The sequence below is a fragment of the Conger conger genome, chromosome 3 (genome assembly GCF_963514075.1).
Source record: "Conger conger chromosome 3, fConCon1.1, whole genome shotgun sequence".
Taxonomy (NCBI): domain Eukaryota; kingdom Metazoa; phylum Chordata; class Actinopteri; order Anguilliformes; family Congridae; genus Conger; species Conger conger.
The window spans coordinates 40,914,104-40,930,418 of record NC_083762.1 but is presented as its reverse complement, the minus strand read 5'-3'; the positions used below and the strand labels follow the sequence as shown (position 1 = coordinate 40,930,418).

The 16,315-nt window shown below is 45.4% G+C and overlaps 1 protein-coding gene across 1 annotated transcript in view; it reads right to left on the bottom strand.

The window, feature by feature from the left end:
- Positions 1-12,234, bottom strand: part of LOC133123702 (activin receptor type-1-like) — a 32,511-nt gene extending 20,277 nt beyond the window's left edge. The window contains exons 1-2 of the mRNA XM_061234180.1: positions 11,858-12,234; positions 37-110 (exon numbers count right to left, since the gene is read on the bottom strand). Coding sequence (XP_061090164.1) covers positions 37-103 — 67 coding nt within the window. The 5' untranslated portion in view covers positions 104-110; positions 11,858-12,234. The remainder of the gene's footprint in view (positions 1-36; positions 111-11,857) is intronic.
- Positions 12,235-16,315: the final 4,081 nt, after the last annotated feature.

Below are 16,315 nucleotides of genomic sequence, written 5' to 3'. Positions count from 1 at the left end.
TAGGTATCTTGAGTAATTTGAGGAATGAAAGCTTACCTTCCACACTGAAGGAGGGCACTACCACCATTATTAAGACCAGGACAATCATGACGCCAGCTAGCATTGTAAATCTGTAGAACAGAGGAACAGAGGAGAAAGGCGAGGTGAAGCATTACATAAGGTTCCATCCATCCATCCATCCAACATCACCCGCTTATCCGGAGTCGGGTCGCGGGGGCAGTAGGCAAAGCCGGGTATTCCAGGCGTCTCTCTCCCCAGCAACGCATTCTAGCTCCTCCTGGGGGATCCCGAGGCGTTCCCTGGCCAGGAGAGATATATAATCTCTCCAGCGGGCTCTGGGTCTCCCTCGGGGTCTCTGCCCAGTTGGACGAGCCCGGAAAACCTCCAAAGGGAGGCGCCCGGGAGGCATCCTGATCAGATGCCCGAACCACCTCAATTGGCTCCTTTCGACGCGAAGGAGCAGCGGCTCTACTCCGAGCTCCCTCCGGATGTCCGAGCTCCTCACCCTATCTCTAAGGCTGAGCCCGGCCACCCTACGGAGGAAGCTAATTTCGGCCGCTTGTATACGCGATCTCGTTCTTTCGGTCACTACCCAAAGCTCGTGACCATAGGTGAGGGTTGGGACGTAGATCGACCAGTAAATCGACACACAATCACCACAACGGTCCGGTGCAACGCCCGCATTACTGCTGACGCTGCACTGATCCGCCTGTCGATCTCACGCTCCCTTCTACCCTCACTCGTGAACAAGACCCCGAGATACTTGAACTCCTTCACTTGGGGCAAAGACTCGTTCCCAACCCGGAGGGAGCAATCCACCGTTTTCCGGCAGAGAACCATGGCCTCGGACTTGGAGGTGCTGACTCTCATCCCGGCCGCTTCACACTCGGCTGCAAACCGCTCCAGTGCGTGCTGAAGGTCACGGTCCGATGAAGCCAGCAGAACCACATCATCCGCAAAAAGCAGAGATGCGATTCTGAGGTCACCAAACCGGACACTCTCCTCACCTCGGCTGCGCCTTGAGATCCTGTCCATGAATACCACAAACAGGACCGGTGACAAGGGGCAACCTTGGCGGAGTCCAACACCCACCGGAAACTTGCTTGACTTTGTGCCGAGAATGCGGACACAGCTCTCACTTTGGTTATACAGGGACCTGATGGCTCGTAACAACGGCCCCGGTACCCCATACTCCCGCAGTACACCCCACAGGGTTCCCCGGGGGACACGGTCGAAAGCCTTCTCCAAGTCCACAAAGCACATGTGGACTGGTTGGGCAAACTCCCATGACCCCGCCAGCAACCCTGCCAAGGTAAAGAGCTGGTCCACCGTTCCACGGCCAGGACGGAAGCCACATTGCTCCTCCTGAATCCGAGGTTCGACCGTCGGTCGGAGCCTCCTTTCCAGTACCCTAGAGTAAGCTTTCCCAGGGAGGCTGAGGAGTGTGATACCCCGATAATTGGAGCACACCCTCCGGTCCCCCTTCTTGAAAATGGGGACCACCACCCCGGTCTGCCACTCTACAGGTACTGTCCCCGACCTCCACGCGACACTGAAGAGGCGTGTCAGCCAAGACAGCCCAACAATGTCCAGAGCCTTCAGCATCTCAGGGCGAATCTCATCTACACCCGGCGACTTGCCACTGAGGAGCTTTTTGACTACCTCAGCAACTTCCGCCAGGGATATAGGTGCAGATTCCCCCGAGTCTTCAGGCTCTGCCTCTTCCACAGAGGACGTGTTGTTCGGGTTCAGGAGCTCCTCGAAGTGCTCTTTCCACCGCCCGACAATATCCCCAGTCCGGGTCAGCAGTTCTCCTCCCCTGCTGAAAACAGCCTGAGACAAGCCCTGCTTTCCCTTTCTGAGTCGTCGGATGGTTTGCCAGAACTTCCTCGAGGAACCGAAAGTCCTTCTCCATAGCCTCCCCGAACTCCTCCCATACCCGGGTTTTTGCTTCAGCGACTGCTGAAGCCGCAGCCCTTCTGGCCACCCGGTACCTGTCTGCTGCTTCAGGGGACCCCCGGGCCAGCCAAGCCCGAAAGGCCTCCTTCAGCTTGACAGCCTCCCTCACCGCTGGTGTCCACCAGCGGGTTCTTGGGTTGCCGCCCCGACAGGCACCGATTACCTTCCGGCCACAGCTCCTGCTTGCCGCCTCTGCAATGGAGGCTTTGAACATGGCCCACTCGGACTCCATGTCCCCAGCTTCCCCCGGGATGCGTGAGAAGTTCTTCTGGAGGTGGGAGTTGAAGACCTCGCGAACAGGGGCCTCCGCCAGACGTTCCCAGTTCACCCTCACTACACGTTTGGGTTTACCGGGTCTGTCCGGCAGCCTCCCCGGCCACTTGATCCAACTCACCACCAGGTGGTGATCAGTTGACAGCTCTGCTCCTCTCTTCACCCGAGTGTCCAAGACATACGGCCGCAGGTCTGATGATACGACCACAAAGTCGATCATCGATCTTTGGCCTAAGGTGCTCTGGTACCAAGTACACTTATGAGCTACCCTATGCTCGAACATGGTGTTTGTTATCGACAATCCATGACCAGCACAGAAGTCCAATAACAAAACACTGCTTGGGTTCAGATCAGGCAGGCCGTTCCTCCCAATCACCCCCCTCCAGGTTTCTCCGTCATTGCCCACGTGAGCGTTGAAGTCGCCCAGCAGAACTATGGAGCCTCCGGGTGGCACCCTTTCCAGGATGCCGCCCAGTGACTCCAAGAAGGCCGGATACTCTGAACTGCCATTTGGTGCATAAGCACAAATGACAGTCAGAGCCTTCCCCCCAGCGACACGTAGTCGCAGAGAGGCAACCCTCTCGTTCCCCGGGTGGAACTCCAACACAGTGGCGCTCAGCCGGTGGCTTGTGAGTATCCCCACAGCCACCCGGCGCCTCTCACCTTGAGCAACTCCGGAAAAGAACAGAGTCCAGCCCCTCTCCAGGAGTTTGGTTCCGGAACCAGTACTGTGCGTGGAGGTGAGCCCAACTATATCTAGTTGGTACCGCTCCGCCTCCCGCACTAGCTCCGGTTCCTTCCCCACCAGAGAGGTGACGTTCCACGTCCCCAGAACCAGTCTGCGACGCCGAGGATCAGCACGCCCGGATCCCCGCCTTTGCCTACTGCCCGTTGGGCAAAGCACCCGACTCCGATGCCGACCCCTGCAGGTGGTGAGCCCACAGGGCGGCGACCCCACGTGACCAGTTCGGGCTGTGCTCGGCCGGGCCCCATGGGATAAGGCCCAGCCACCAGACGATTACATAAGGTTGTCAAAGGTAAATGAGAAAATGAGAAATTCAACCATTTTAATTTCAAATGAAATATTTGTGATGCAGACATCAGAAGAGATAACAACTTTGAGTCTTTAAAAAATTCACTGTCTCCACTTAATGTTCTGCCTTACTCACTACAATACTCTTCAGGTAGCAAAAAGGAACTGAATGTATGGTCAGCCTTGAACGCCAGAGGTACTGCAGAGGAGATTAACTCATCCTTATCAATAAAGGGTGAACACAAAGTATAAAATTCTGTAATGGATGTTGTTCCTTCTCAGTGCCCTAGCAACAAAAAAGAGCAAGCAGAGGGGAGTTATCCTATCAGATGCTGGAGTGTGTGAGAGGCACAACCCGCTAGATAATGATTGGCGAGTACAATCAATGAGGGAGAACAGCACAACAGGATTGATACCCGGCGGAGCACAGAGACTAGAGTAAAACAGTGGAAATAATTACTGACCTTTCCAGAGTTCTTGGAACTAACAAAGGAAGATATCCTTGCTGAGGATGTGGAGTATGCTGGCATATAAAACATTTTTTTAACCCATTCGCTCAGATGAAAAATGGCTTCAATATCACACGAGCACACACACTTTAACGCTTCATAATGTTGAAATTGTTTTCTATACTGATGCCAACTGCCCATATACGAATCGTACGACACTACTACCGTTTGTCACAAGGCGGTAATTTTATTTTGAAAACTGCCCCCATTTATACTGAACTACCTTTGTCAGTGGGAGCAAAAACTTTCCTACAAAAGGATGCAATGTGAATGTTCTGACATCAAAATAAAAAATGAGGACAGTTTTAGAAGCCTCAAAAGCATTTCTCAGCGAAAATGCAAGGACAGAAAATATCCCCATCTGCAGAACACATTGACGACAGAATGAGGTTTTCCAGTTCTGCCCGTGTCCCCTCTTTCCACCAAATTCTTTGGCAGTGGCCAATAGATTGTGTTCACAGAGCTGGTACTTAGCCAGGCCACACCCCCTCAGGAAACTCAGGCTGTTCTGTTGGCTAGCCTTTTTCACTCATGATGTAGGCTCTGGATCTGGTGTCATTCTGTTGTGGTTAGGTGGAGCATGAGTAAAACAGAAGATGTAATGAATACCTCCTGTGTGTTTAATCAGAGGAGTCTGGGATGTGTTTGGCAGTGGCCCTTTGAGGATGGAAAAAGAAGGGAGAAAAAAAGTGGTCAAATCAAGCGCCCCCGCTCTCAGCGTATGGACAAAATCAAGAAAAAGAAGGATGAGTTGACCACATGAGAGCACTCTAGAGTTGAGTGAAAATTTGGTTACCTTGTTTCAGAATTATTTTGAGACAGGTTATAACCTAGTTGTGGAGTGTACAGAGGGGAAAGCCACAAACAAGTGGCTTCATGACTCATAACACTCACCTGCCTGTAGTAAAGCCCTTAAAGGCTGAAACTGCTATCCTTGAGAGAAAGTACCATCGAGACAGTTTGTCCCAAAATTAGAGTGAATGCACCTAAAGTTGAAAGCCCCCCGTCCCCCCAGCCTGCCATCAAAATCTCCCCAAACGCGACATCCTCAGTTTTGCGACCTCAATCACCAAACCCTATGGTTGCCAAGATTTTACTTTATTTTATTTCTGGTCAACCTATTCTGTTAATTTGTTAAGTATTAATTAAACAAGGACCTTGCATTCCCAGGTGGAAGGACATCCTCAATGTTTCGTACAGATAGTCCGAAACACCAACCCTTGCATAGGCTACTGAGTCACTGAGCTAAGGAAACAAGTTGGAGGTCCAATCTTTATCTGAGGAGTCCGATTGCTGTGGCCCCTTGGTAGTGGTTTTATGCAACCCCGCAGAGTGAGAGGCACAAGCAACTGAACCCACGCCTCAGTGCACTGGAGAGTTACCTCACAAGATGGGCAAACAGCCACAGGATCTCACAAATATGAACCTTGATATTTTTGATACTGGACTGTGTACAACACATTTGTGGTAGGAAACTAGCAAACTACCGTCATAACTTAAAATGAAACGCATTCTCACATCGTGTACCACAGACACAATTTTCTGAAAATAAGGACAAAGACCAGATTCAGTACAAAGAGAAATAGAAATTTAGGACTAAAAAGGCAGTTGTAACAGAATACTGAACATAACCAGGGAGAAGACGAATACAGTATTGTGGCAAACAACCCTGCCAATCTAAAAACCTATCCGGTGCTGAGTGCGCAGTGTGCATGAGGGCAAAAGTTTTGTAGACCTACCACAAATAATGAAAATTACCAGCACTAAGTTTCATGCAGTGAAGCGCTTAACTATACGTGCAACATGAACACAACACCCTGTACAACTGTACACTATTGTAGTTTCACCATTCTGTTATACAGTACAACAAGGTATAGTCTAACCAACTGAATATAGTCTAACCAACCAACATAAGACACTGTCATTCATTAAGTGTACTGTATACAATTTTCACATGACGCCAATTACACAGAAATCTACAGGAAAGGAGGAAATTTACAAATGTGTTGAAAGTAAAACGCTACAATGTGCAGGACAGTTAACGGACTCCTTATGCATATCATTATGCAATCCATCTGATACAAAAGAAAGATGAAAACATAAAAAGGGACAATTAAGATGAAAACGAGGGGCGTTAAAACTCATTCCAGCAGCCGAGGGACGAGACTAGGCCGTGTAAGTGAAGGCCTCAAATCTGTGTTGCAGACGGTCTCTGCGGTGATCTCAGGTAATGGCAGAGAGTGGAACCCTATATCTGCCATCAACTCTGCTGGTCTATTCCCTTTCTCCTTTTCTTTACAAAGAAAAAGCAACAAAGCACTGGAACACGGCACATATTGAAGGGGGGGGGGAGCGTCATGTGACTATCCCACTCCCTGCCTACAGTGAACTCGTCTCCAAGTAACCACCATTGGTCTCAGTTACAAGATTCAAGATGTGTTCTGGCCGCACAGGGCGTAGTTATTAAACGCTTGCGGAACTAAAATAAACATGAGACCCCTTGCCAAAAAAAAAACAGAATGACAAAGAAGGCGCCGCACAATGCCATGCTTCGCAGACTAACACATCGACCTCAAATCAACGAAAAAAACACGACAACCACAACTTACTCCCGGGCCGAACGTCAACGCATAAAAACAAAGCTTGGTGTCTCTCAGCAGCCATCGCAACTGACGGATCCCCACAAAGATTTGCCGCTCCTTCCGTGGAGTCCTTGGCCAAGTCCCAACGTACGTGCGCAGACTCAATCGCTTGTGTACGCAACACTCCCTCCTGGGTTTCAGTCGCACCTTCCCAGTTGGGACTAGGCGGCAGCTCGGTCTCGAAGCCCTCGGTCTGCGTGCGTGGCCACGTCCCGCCTCTAAGGACGGTGTGAAACCTGATCCTCCCACAGGGTCCTGGGCAGTAATCGCTCTCCTCTCCGAGTCTGCTGCCGCATTGTCCCAGCCCAAACCGCCAGCTGTTTCTGACAGCCAAATTACTGTGCACTGAGCAGACTGCCGTCGATATAATGCCATTTTGGCATTATAAACTACTCGAGCCTCACAAATTATCTCACTCTGTGGCATTCATGAGCGTCAAGAGGGCAACTGCTCAACAGACACAGCAGATATGGCCAGGGTCAAGATTAGACCATATTTCAAGCGCGGTGAGAGAAACTGTAGCTGAAAATGTTTGTATACAATTCATAATCAACAGAATTTTAAACTGCTCAAAAAAGCATGAAGGTTATTAATAAAATGAATTGCAGTCTACTACAGTAAAGCAGACTCCAATCAAAACTCATCTAGGTGGAATGCTAACCAGAACTCTCAATATTAAGCAGGGTCGTTAGTTACCCAGTTAGGTTTGCTCAAATTTATTCAAGCTCTAGATAAACCTCTACATTTTTTAATACATTTGGAGAATCAGCCATTAATATAAAAAAATAGTCCTGTAAATTTCATTTGAATCTATTCTGTTTTTAGGAGTCTGGCCTAAACTTTGTTTTAAAAAAGGTAACATTGTAAAACAGATTTAATTCCCCTTGGGGGATATGAAGCAAAAGTGTGCGAATTGTAGATCACTTGTCCCATAGTTCTATACAGCAAGAGTCAACATTTTAGTGCCTTCATCCAATGCAGAATCTTGGACTGGGTTGAAACCAGGGTGAAAAACACCATTACTTAACCCTTGTCAGATAAATTAACAGAAATGATCCTTAGGGTTCTTTGCAACCCAGTCACACTAGTATCTTAACCAGAGCTTTAGATCTTTACCAGGTCACAGGTCAAAAATAAAACTTAAGAATGAGATTACTTTGTACTTCTACATTTACTTTGTACTTCCAGATTACTTTTATATAAAAAACCTGAGTGGGTCGCAAAACAACTCAATTTTGGTTGAGGTGGTATAGAACGAGCTTCAAGCCAAATTAGCATCCCAGAATCTGCTATCGAGAGACTTCATAATGCAAGTAAATGAGCTTGATTGTCCCCACAAGGGACAATTTTAAAACACAGAACACAAAGTCCCCTGCCAAAAGTATTGGAACAGGAAGGCCGATTTCTTTGTTTTTGCAATACGCTGAAGACAAAAAGATGAACATTAGAAGAGTTCAAAATTCCAGGTGTGTTAAAATCCCAGGCTGTTATTTACACCCAGATGTGTTAAAATACTTAGAACTTAGCACCTTCTAAGTCTGAAAGGTTCCACCTTTTCTCCCTAATGAAGTCCTTGTTGTGTTGGCAGTGTGTTTTGGGCCATTCTCTTGCTGCATGATGAAGTTCCTCTCAATTAGTTTGCACGCATTTCTCCGTATATTGGCAGTTGTTTTTGTAGACTTCTGAATTAATCCTGCTGCTACCATCATGATTTACATCATCAATAAACATTAGTGAGCCCAGTCCAGAAACAGTCATGCAAGCCCAAGCCAAGACACTTCATCCACTGTGCTTCACAGATGAGCTTGTATGTTTTGGATCATGAGCAGATCCCTTCTTTCTCCACACTTTGGCCTTTCAATCACTTTGGTAGAGGATAATCTTAGTCTCATCAGTCCATAGAACTTTGTTTCAAAACTGTTGTGACTCATCTCGGTACATGATGCAAACTTGCTGCTCTCTAAGTCTTCTTCGAACAGTTGATTGAGATAATCTCCACAGGGCAGGGGTGAAGGTGTTTGTGAATGTGAATCTCACAATGTTTCTGTCATCAACTGCTATTGTTTTCCTTGGTCAACCTGTTCAGTGTCTGTTGCACAGTATGCCAGTGTTTTCTTTGTTTTTCAGGGCATTCCAAGTTGTTGTACAAGCTATCCCTAATGCTTGTGCAATGGCTCTGATCGTTGATTTACCTTTTCTAATATAAATGCAGTCTTCACAGGCAAAGCCCAAGGCTAAAACAAAGTGTAGACATTCAGAACTATTTATTGTTACATTATTACTTTACATTATTGGTATTTGGCAGACGCTCTTATCCAGAGCGACGTACAGTTAGACTAAGCAGGAGACAATCCTCCCCTGGAGCAATGCAGGGTTAAGGGCCTTGCTCAAGGGCCCAACGGCTGTGCGGATCTTATTGTGGCTACACCAGGATTAGAACCACCGACCTTGGGTGTCCCAGTCATTTATCTTAACCACTACACTTCAGGCTGCCCATTGTTAACCAATAGGACACATCTGGCTAACAAGAAACACCTGTAAGTCACATGTTCCAATACTTCTGCTCACCTACAAATTCGGTGGTCTGATAAAAAAGATGATATGCTTTTATTAAAGTTGTTGAATAAATCTAAATTAAACGCAGAAATTAAGTTCTATTGTCTCATGTACATGACTGTACATGAGATCTCCCTACAAACCCCAAACTATAAGCATATGAGGACATGCTTATCTAGATGGATAATCACAGGTTAGATTAACCTACCACAAATAGGCTACATTTAATAGTAGCAAACCCGGGGAAATATGTTAACGCCAATACAGCAGACCTTAGTGTCCATCAGGGGGGAATAAAGTAGATTTCCATTCATGTGTGAATCAATCAACACTGCTCATTCCCCCAAAAAGACTCATATCATGACAAAAATACAGAGTCCATAGAAAATGGTCTAAAAGCGTAGGAGAATGGAAAAGTGTTTACTCCTTTCCACATCATAGCACTCACAAGACTCAAGTGACTAATGGGGTGAATCATTTCCAAATGCGGCATACTTGTCTTTTATTTTTGTGACAACTGAATTAGGTAGCAAATGCATGAATTCTACACAAGGTGCGTGCGCATTTCTACCAACTAGGCCAACATATTTCAACAAAGATCAATCATCCAGATTTCTTGTGATAAGCTTAACTAAGCATGAAGAGATGACTAAACAAATACAGCTGGCTGCTAAACTGATAAGAAGTAAAAAACTTGTAGACAAAAGTAAGTGAGCTTTATAGAAAATTGCCAGAATATACAAAACTTAGCTTATTAGCGGTGCAACTAACGATTATTTTGTTATCGATTAATGACGATTATTTTATTAATTAGTCGATTAATTTGCTGGGCTGGCACAATTTTACACGTAGACTAGAAAATGACTATATATGATTTGATTTGTACTTATCGATACGAATTTAATATTAATAATATTCATCATGAGCCATGAAGTATTTAAGCCCGTAAATGCTGTGTAGGCGAGTCACCTACATGCCATGTCTCACTGCTTTTAATGTATTGACTCATTATAGCTACTTTATTACAGTGTGTAAAAGTGTTTGCCCCCTTCCTGATTTTATTATTATTATTTTTTTTTTTTTTTTTTTTTTTGCATGTTTGTCACACTTAAATGTTTCAGATCATCAAACAAATTTAAATATTAGTCAAAGACAACACAAGTAAACACAAAATGCAACTTTTAAATGAAGGGTTTTATTATTAAGGGAGAAAAAAAATCCAAATCCATAACTAAACTGTGGTTTATTAAACCTGAGTTCAATTTCTCTAGCCACACCCAGGCCTGATTACTGCCACACCTGTTCTCAATCAAGAAATCACTTAAATAGGACCTGCCTGACAAAGTGAAGTAGACCACATGATCCTCAAAAGCTAGACATCATGCCGAGATCTAAAGAAATTCAGGAACAAATGAGAAAGAAAGTAATTGAGATCTATCAATCTGGAAAAGGTTATAAAGCCATTTCTAAAGCTTTGGGACTCCAGCGAACCACAGTGAGAGCCATTATCCACAAAAGGCGAAAACATGGAACAGTGGTGAACCTTCCCAGGAGTGGCCGGCCGACCAAAATTACCCCAAGAACGCAGCGATGACTCATCCAAGAGGTCACAAAAGACCCCACAACAACATCCAAAGAACTGCAGGCCTCACTTGCCGCAGTTAACGTCAGTGTTCACGACTCCACCATAAGAAAGAGACTGGGCAAAAATGGCCTGCAGGTTCCAAGTTCCAAGACGAAAACCACTGCTGAGCAAAAAGAACATTAAGGCTCTTCTCAATTTTGCCAGAAAACATCTTGATGATCCCCAAGACTTTTGGGAAAATACTCTGTGGTCTGACGAGACAAAAGTTGAACTTTTTGGAAGGTGTGTCCCATTACATCTGGTGTAAAAGTAACACTGCATTTCAGAAAAAGAACATCATACCAACAGTAAAATATGGTGGTGGTAGTGTGATGGTCTGGGGCTGTTTTGCTGCTTCAGGACCTGGAAGACTTGCTGTGATAAATGGAACCATGAATTCTGCTGTCTACCAAAAAATCCTGAAGGAGAATGTCCGGCCATCTGTGACCTCAAGCTGAAACAAACTTGGGTTCTGCAGCAGGACAATGATCCAAAACACACCAGCAAGTCCACCTCTGAATGGCTGAAGAAAAACAAAATGAAGACTTTGGAGTGGCCTAGTCAAACTCCTGACCTGAATCCTATTGAGATGCTGTGGCATGACCTTAAAAAGGCGGTTCATGCTCAAACCCTCCAATGTGGCTGAATTACAACAATTCTGCAAAGATGAGTGGGCCAAAATTCCTCCACAGCGCTGTAAGACTCATTGCAAGTTATCGCAAATGCTTGATTGCAGTTGTTGCTGCTAAGGATGGCCCAACCAGTTATTAGGTTTAGGGGGCAATCACTTTTTCACACAGGGCCATGTAGGTTTGGATTTTTTTTCCTTCATTTAAAACCTTCATTTAAAAAAAAAAACAAAAAAAAACTGCATTTTGTGTTTACTTCTGTTGTCTTTGACTAATATTTAAATTTGTTTCATGTGAAACATTTAAGTGTGACAAACATGCAAAAAAATAAAATAAAAAAACAGGAAGGGGGCAAACACTTTCACACCACTGTAGCTACCCATTTGATCGGCTACCAGCTAATTCACACCATAACCATAGACTAACTAACCGATACACTTTATTGTCGGCTAGATTAGTATTTACAAGTCATTGCTAGCACAGAAGTCAGCTAGCTAACGTTACCAACCTTTCTGACTAAACTGTAGGACAAATAGCGCACATTAACGTTACGCAAAGTGAAATCACTTTCTGTGTAATCTATTATCAGAACATACGATGCTAATGGACCATGCGAATATGTTTTTGCTTACCTTAGGTTAGAAAAAGGATGTGGTTCCAAGACGGCAAGATAACGTAAAGTAACTATAGCTAGCTCGCCAGCAACTTTCCAAAAGCGAATGTCTAGCTAAGTTAGTAAGCTAGCCATCATAGCTAGGTCTGGAACCCGGAGTTTTTGTTCCATCTCCTGAAAAGCAAACTTCCAATTTCGGCGAGCATTGTTGATCTTCGAGATCTTCCATAAGGTTTTAAAACGTTAAGCGATCTTCGTGGCAGAGAATGGATTCATATTGATGCATAGTTCACCAAGATTAACAGGAGAAGTGTGATGGTGCGCGAAACCAAATAAAGTTAGCTTGAACTGGCCACACTCAATTTGGGAGAAGAAAAACAACTCGTTCCCTTCTTCTTCTTGTCTTTGCCTGCTCGTACACTAGATGAATGGCGGGTTAGGACAGCCTTAAAACGTGCATACTGCCACCTGCTGTGTGGCGGAGTCTGGAACATGTAGTTGTAATATTGTAATATTAGGCCGCAATTTTCGCAATCTTCGGAATGAAGAAACATGCTGCATGTAAATGTGGCTATTGTGCCGTTTTTAGAAACATGTATGTGAAAAACCGATTATCTAAATTAATAAATATCAGATCCAAAAAACAAAACAAAAAAACAAACACAGGAAGGAACAAACAGAGAAAAGTGCCCCATATATGATGATGTAATGATCTAATATACATATTTATATATATATATATATATATTTTACTAATAACATAATATAATAATCTGTTACTGAGCAGACTTTATCCAAAGCGACTTACAGTTGATTAGACTAAGCAGGGGATAATCCACCGTGGAGCAATGCGGGGCTAAGGGCCTTGCTCAAGGGCCCAAAGCTGTGCGGATCTTATCGTGGCTATATCACTATAATCAGGACAGATAAGCAACACATTCCACTGTCTCAGCAATGCAGCACTTGGTGCGAGGCTCAGTTTTAATCCTGAGCACTCCAGACAAAGAGTAACAACAGATAACCACTAGGTCCAGCATAACCTCCTGAACCAACTGCAAAGCGAACCAGGTAGTCACATTTGTGCTGAAGAAATCTAGTTATCTAGTTATGCGCACATCAGTTCCAGAGACACCACAGTCCAATATGTCCCATCACCGCATCATGAGCCAGTGTATATTGGTAGAATCAGGAATGAGTAACAGGCACACCCTATGCCTACTGCACATAAGCGCCCATCCCAACAGACTGGTTTTATAAGTAGCCTATGGTTTGACATTATCTCTGTATATAGTTGGAAAAGGTCTTCACTACTGAAACCTTCTGCTTGTCCAGCTCATTCCACCATGAAATTACAATGAATGTTGCACATCATTGAACAACCAGGAGTGCAAATAACAAACTATTAATTAAAAAACACTGGGCGAATTACAGTTGAGGGATACCACTTTCAGCTGTAACAATTTCTACCTCCGACCTTTGACAACCAGAAATCTTTCCTTAGCCTGTGCCTTCTTTCACTGAAACTGAACACTGTTGTCCATCAAGGGGGACCATTTGTGGTCCATTACAAAAAAAAATCACTCTGCAGATTCTGTGTAGTCATCGTCTGTTCACCATTGTGACATCAAAACACACCTTTCACACATATTTTATCACATAATAAAAAGACAGCCTCACCCCAGCACCATCACCAGCATAATCCCATTCAGCTAAACTAATCCACTTATGCAACAAATTAAATAATAGTTGCTGCCTATAAATGACTTCATCTCTGACATTCAGCCAAGGACCAATTGGCTAGACATTCACATTAGGTCAAGACAAGATGTGGAAACTATAAATATTAAACCTGATGCCCATATTATCATTCAGATGTACTAATTGTTTGGTTTCGTGTTTTTATTGTATTGTATTCTGTCTATGTTGTTAGTGTTTCTGTGTTTTTGTTACCTCTGTGCACACCATAGCCACCCTGTCAGTTTGTTTCACTTCATTCATTCGTTTCACCTGTTTCACTTCCTGATTGTTTCTCACACCGGATTCCCATTCCTTCTCGTTATCTGTGTTATTTAAACCCCTTTGTTTGTTCAGTTCCCTGCCAGATTGTTATGTATTAATTCCAACATTTTCCGATTGATACACCTCCTAATTTCCCCCGCCCCCCTTTATGATATCCCTATCCCTCTTGTCTAACCCCCCCAAAAAAAGAAAAGAAATTGCACTTATGATGACTATATGTTTAAAACAGCATTTCCTATGTATTTTCCTAGTTATGGATGTGATGCTTTGACTTGTGGAAGAACCTATGCACTTGTAAGTCGCTTTAAGAAATCAGGAAGGGGGCAAACACGTCTGCCAAATGACTAAAATGTAAAAATGTAAATACACCTGTTCGCTGGAATTCTGACACATTGCCTGGACCTTGTATTACGAACTGCCTGATCCCTGCTGTATCTCTTCGCTGGCTATTGAACCTCACCTGTCTGACCTGCAACTTTATAATAAAGACTTTTATTAAAAATACTATGCCTTGGTCTCGCATCTGGGTCCCCTGTTCTGAGTGCCTGATACTAATGTGGGACAGGGTCAATCCTGGTAACACTCAGGCTCCAAATCCATCATAAACCTGCAGTTTTAACTACCACTTTCCATTTAACTTTTAGTATGGTCATTAATGTCACAAATATTAATAACAGAATAAGATAATTGAAGACTGAAGCCAGGAACAATATTTCATGGAGCAAACTGAGACGAAGAGGCAGAACAAAAATCTTTGGAGCAAGAGTTCAGTGAATAGGACGATATCCAACCAAAGTTACTCTCTGATCCATAGACATGCATATATAACCAGACAGAAAAACACGCCCTCGGCCAATTTTAACAGTGAAGACCCCAGAAGTATATCTGCTGAGTACAAAATAGTGTTTTAACTTCAATGTAAAAAACCAAGCTGATTTAACAAGCAAAGAAAAGCCAATTAGTCACTTTTTTAAAGTAAATATAATTGTATTTTGGTCCAGAGGTTTTCAAAGTCCAGGCAATGGTTTGATACATGGACGACTGGGTTCGGTTGTTCTAAATACCTGATTGAACAATTTGGCCATGATGGACCCAGCAGATCCAACCCCGACACAGGAGGCTATTTGTCTTCAAGGACAGCGCATCGGGGTTCACCGAACTCTGTGGTCTGAACCAAGACGTAGCTACCCTAATCCATCAGGTAGCTACCTTGACTGGCGCCCAGGTTCCACAGCCTCCTCCCATACCTGGCCCCAATCCACTCAAATCCCAGCCAGAGCCTCGTCTGCCACCTCCACAGCGCTACATCGGAAGAAGGACAAGTCCCTACGACCTTGTATTGACTACCGTGGGCTTTCAACACCTCGAGCGGCCACTACGAATACCTTGTGATGCCATTCGGGCTCACCAAAGCTCCAGCCATCTTCAGAGCCTTAACAACAATGTCCTCTGGGACATGATCACCCGCCTTGTATTCCCCGGACAACAAGGTCCACCCTTGTGCCTTCTCTCACCGCCTCTCTCCCACGGAAAGGAATTACAGTATCGGAGACCAGGGACACCTGGCAGTGAAGTTGGCCTTCAAGGAGTGGCGTCATCTGCTGGAGGGGGCCACCACTCCGTTCATCATCTGGACCAGCCACCGTAACCTGGAGTATCTGAGGTCAGCCAAAAGACGCAGCCCCCGCCACCGCTCTCTTGGGCCACCGCTTCTGGTGGCCATCCGCCAAACCTGATACGGCTGAATTTGTGGCCGTTTGTCCCACGTGTTCCCGGGGGAAGTCCAGTAACCAGAGGCCCTAGGGACTCCTCCAATCGCTGTCTGTTCCTCATCGCCTGTGGTCCCACGTGGCCTTGGACTTTGTTTTTCTTGGACCAGTTTTCTGAATGTGGGCACTTCATCGCCCTACCCAAGCTTCCCTCATGTAACGAGATGGCTGAACTCCTAGTCCTGCATGTGTTCCGCCTGCAGGGCCTTCCCCTGGAGGTCACCTCGGACCGAGGCCCTCAATTCTCCAGCCAGTTTTGGAAGGCTTTCTGCCAACTTGTCGGCGCCAAACCACAACTATCTTCCAGCTTCAGACCAATGGGCAGACGGAGTGGCTCAACCAGGAGCTGGAGAACACCGCTGCATGGCAGAGAAATCACCGGCCTCCTGGATGGAAAACCTACCCTGGGTTGAGTACACCTACAACTCGTTGCCTGTCTCCTCCACTGGGTTATCTCCATTTGCCTGCTGCCAGCCACCTTTGTTCCCTGAGGAGGAGAGGGAGCTACAGCTGGAGGTGACGGCGTCTTCATTTGGTGGGCCCATCAGACCTAGAAAAGGGCCCAAACTGCTCTGAAATGAAGAGATTCGCTGACCACCGCCGGTGCCCTGCCCCCTGCTATACTGTCTTCCAGGGACATTCCACTCCGCTCCACCTACCCCAAGCTTACCCCCAGGTTCATTGGCCCC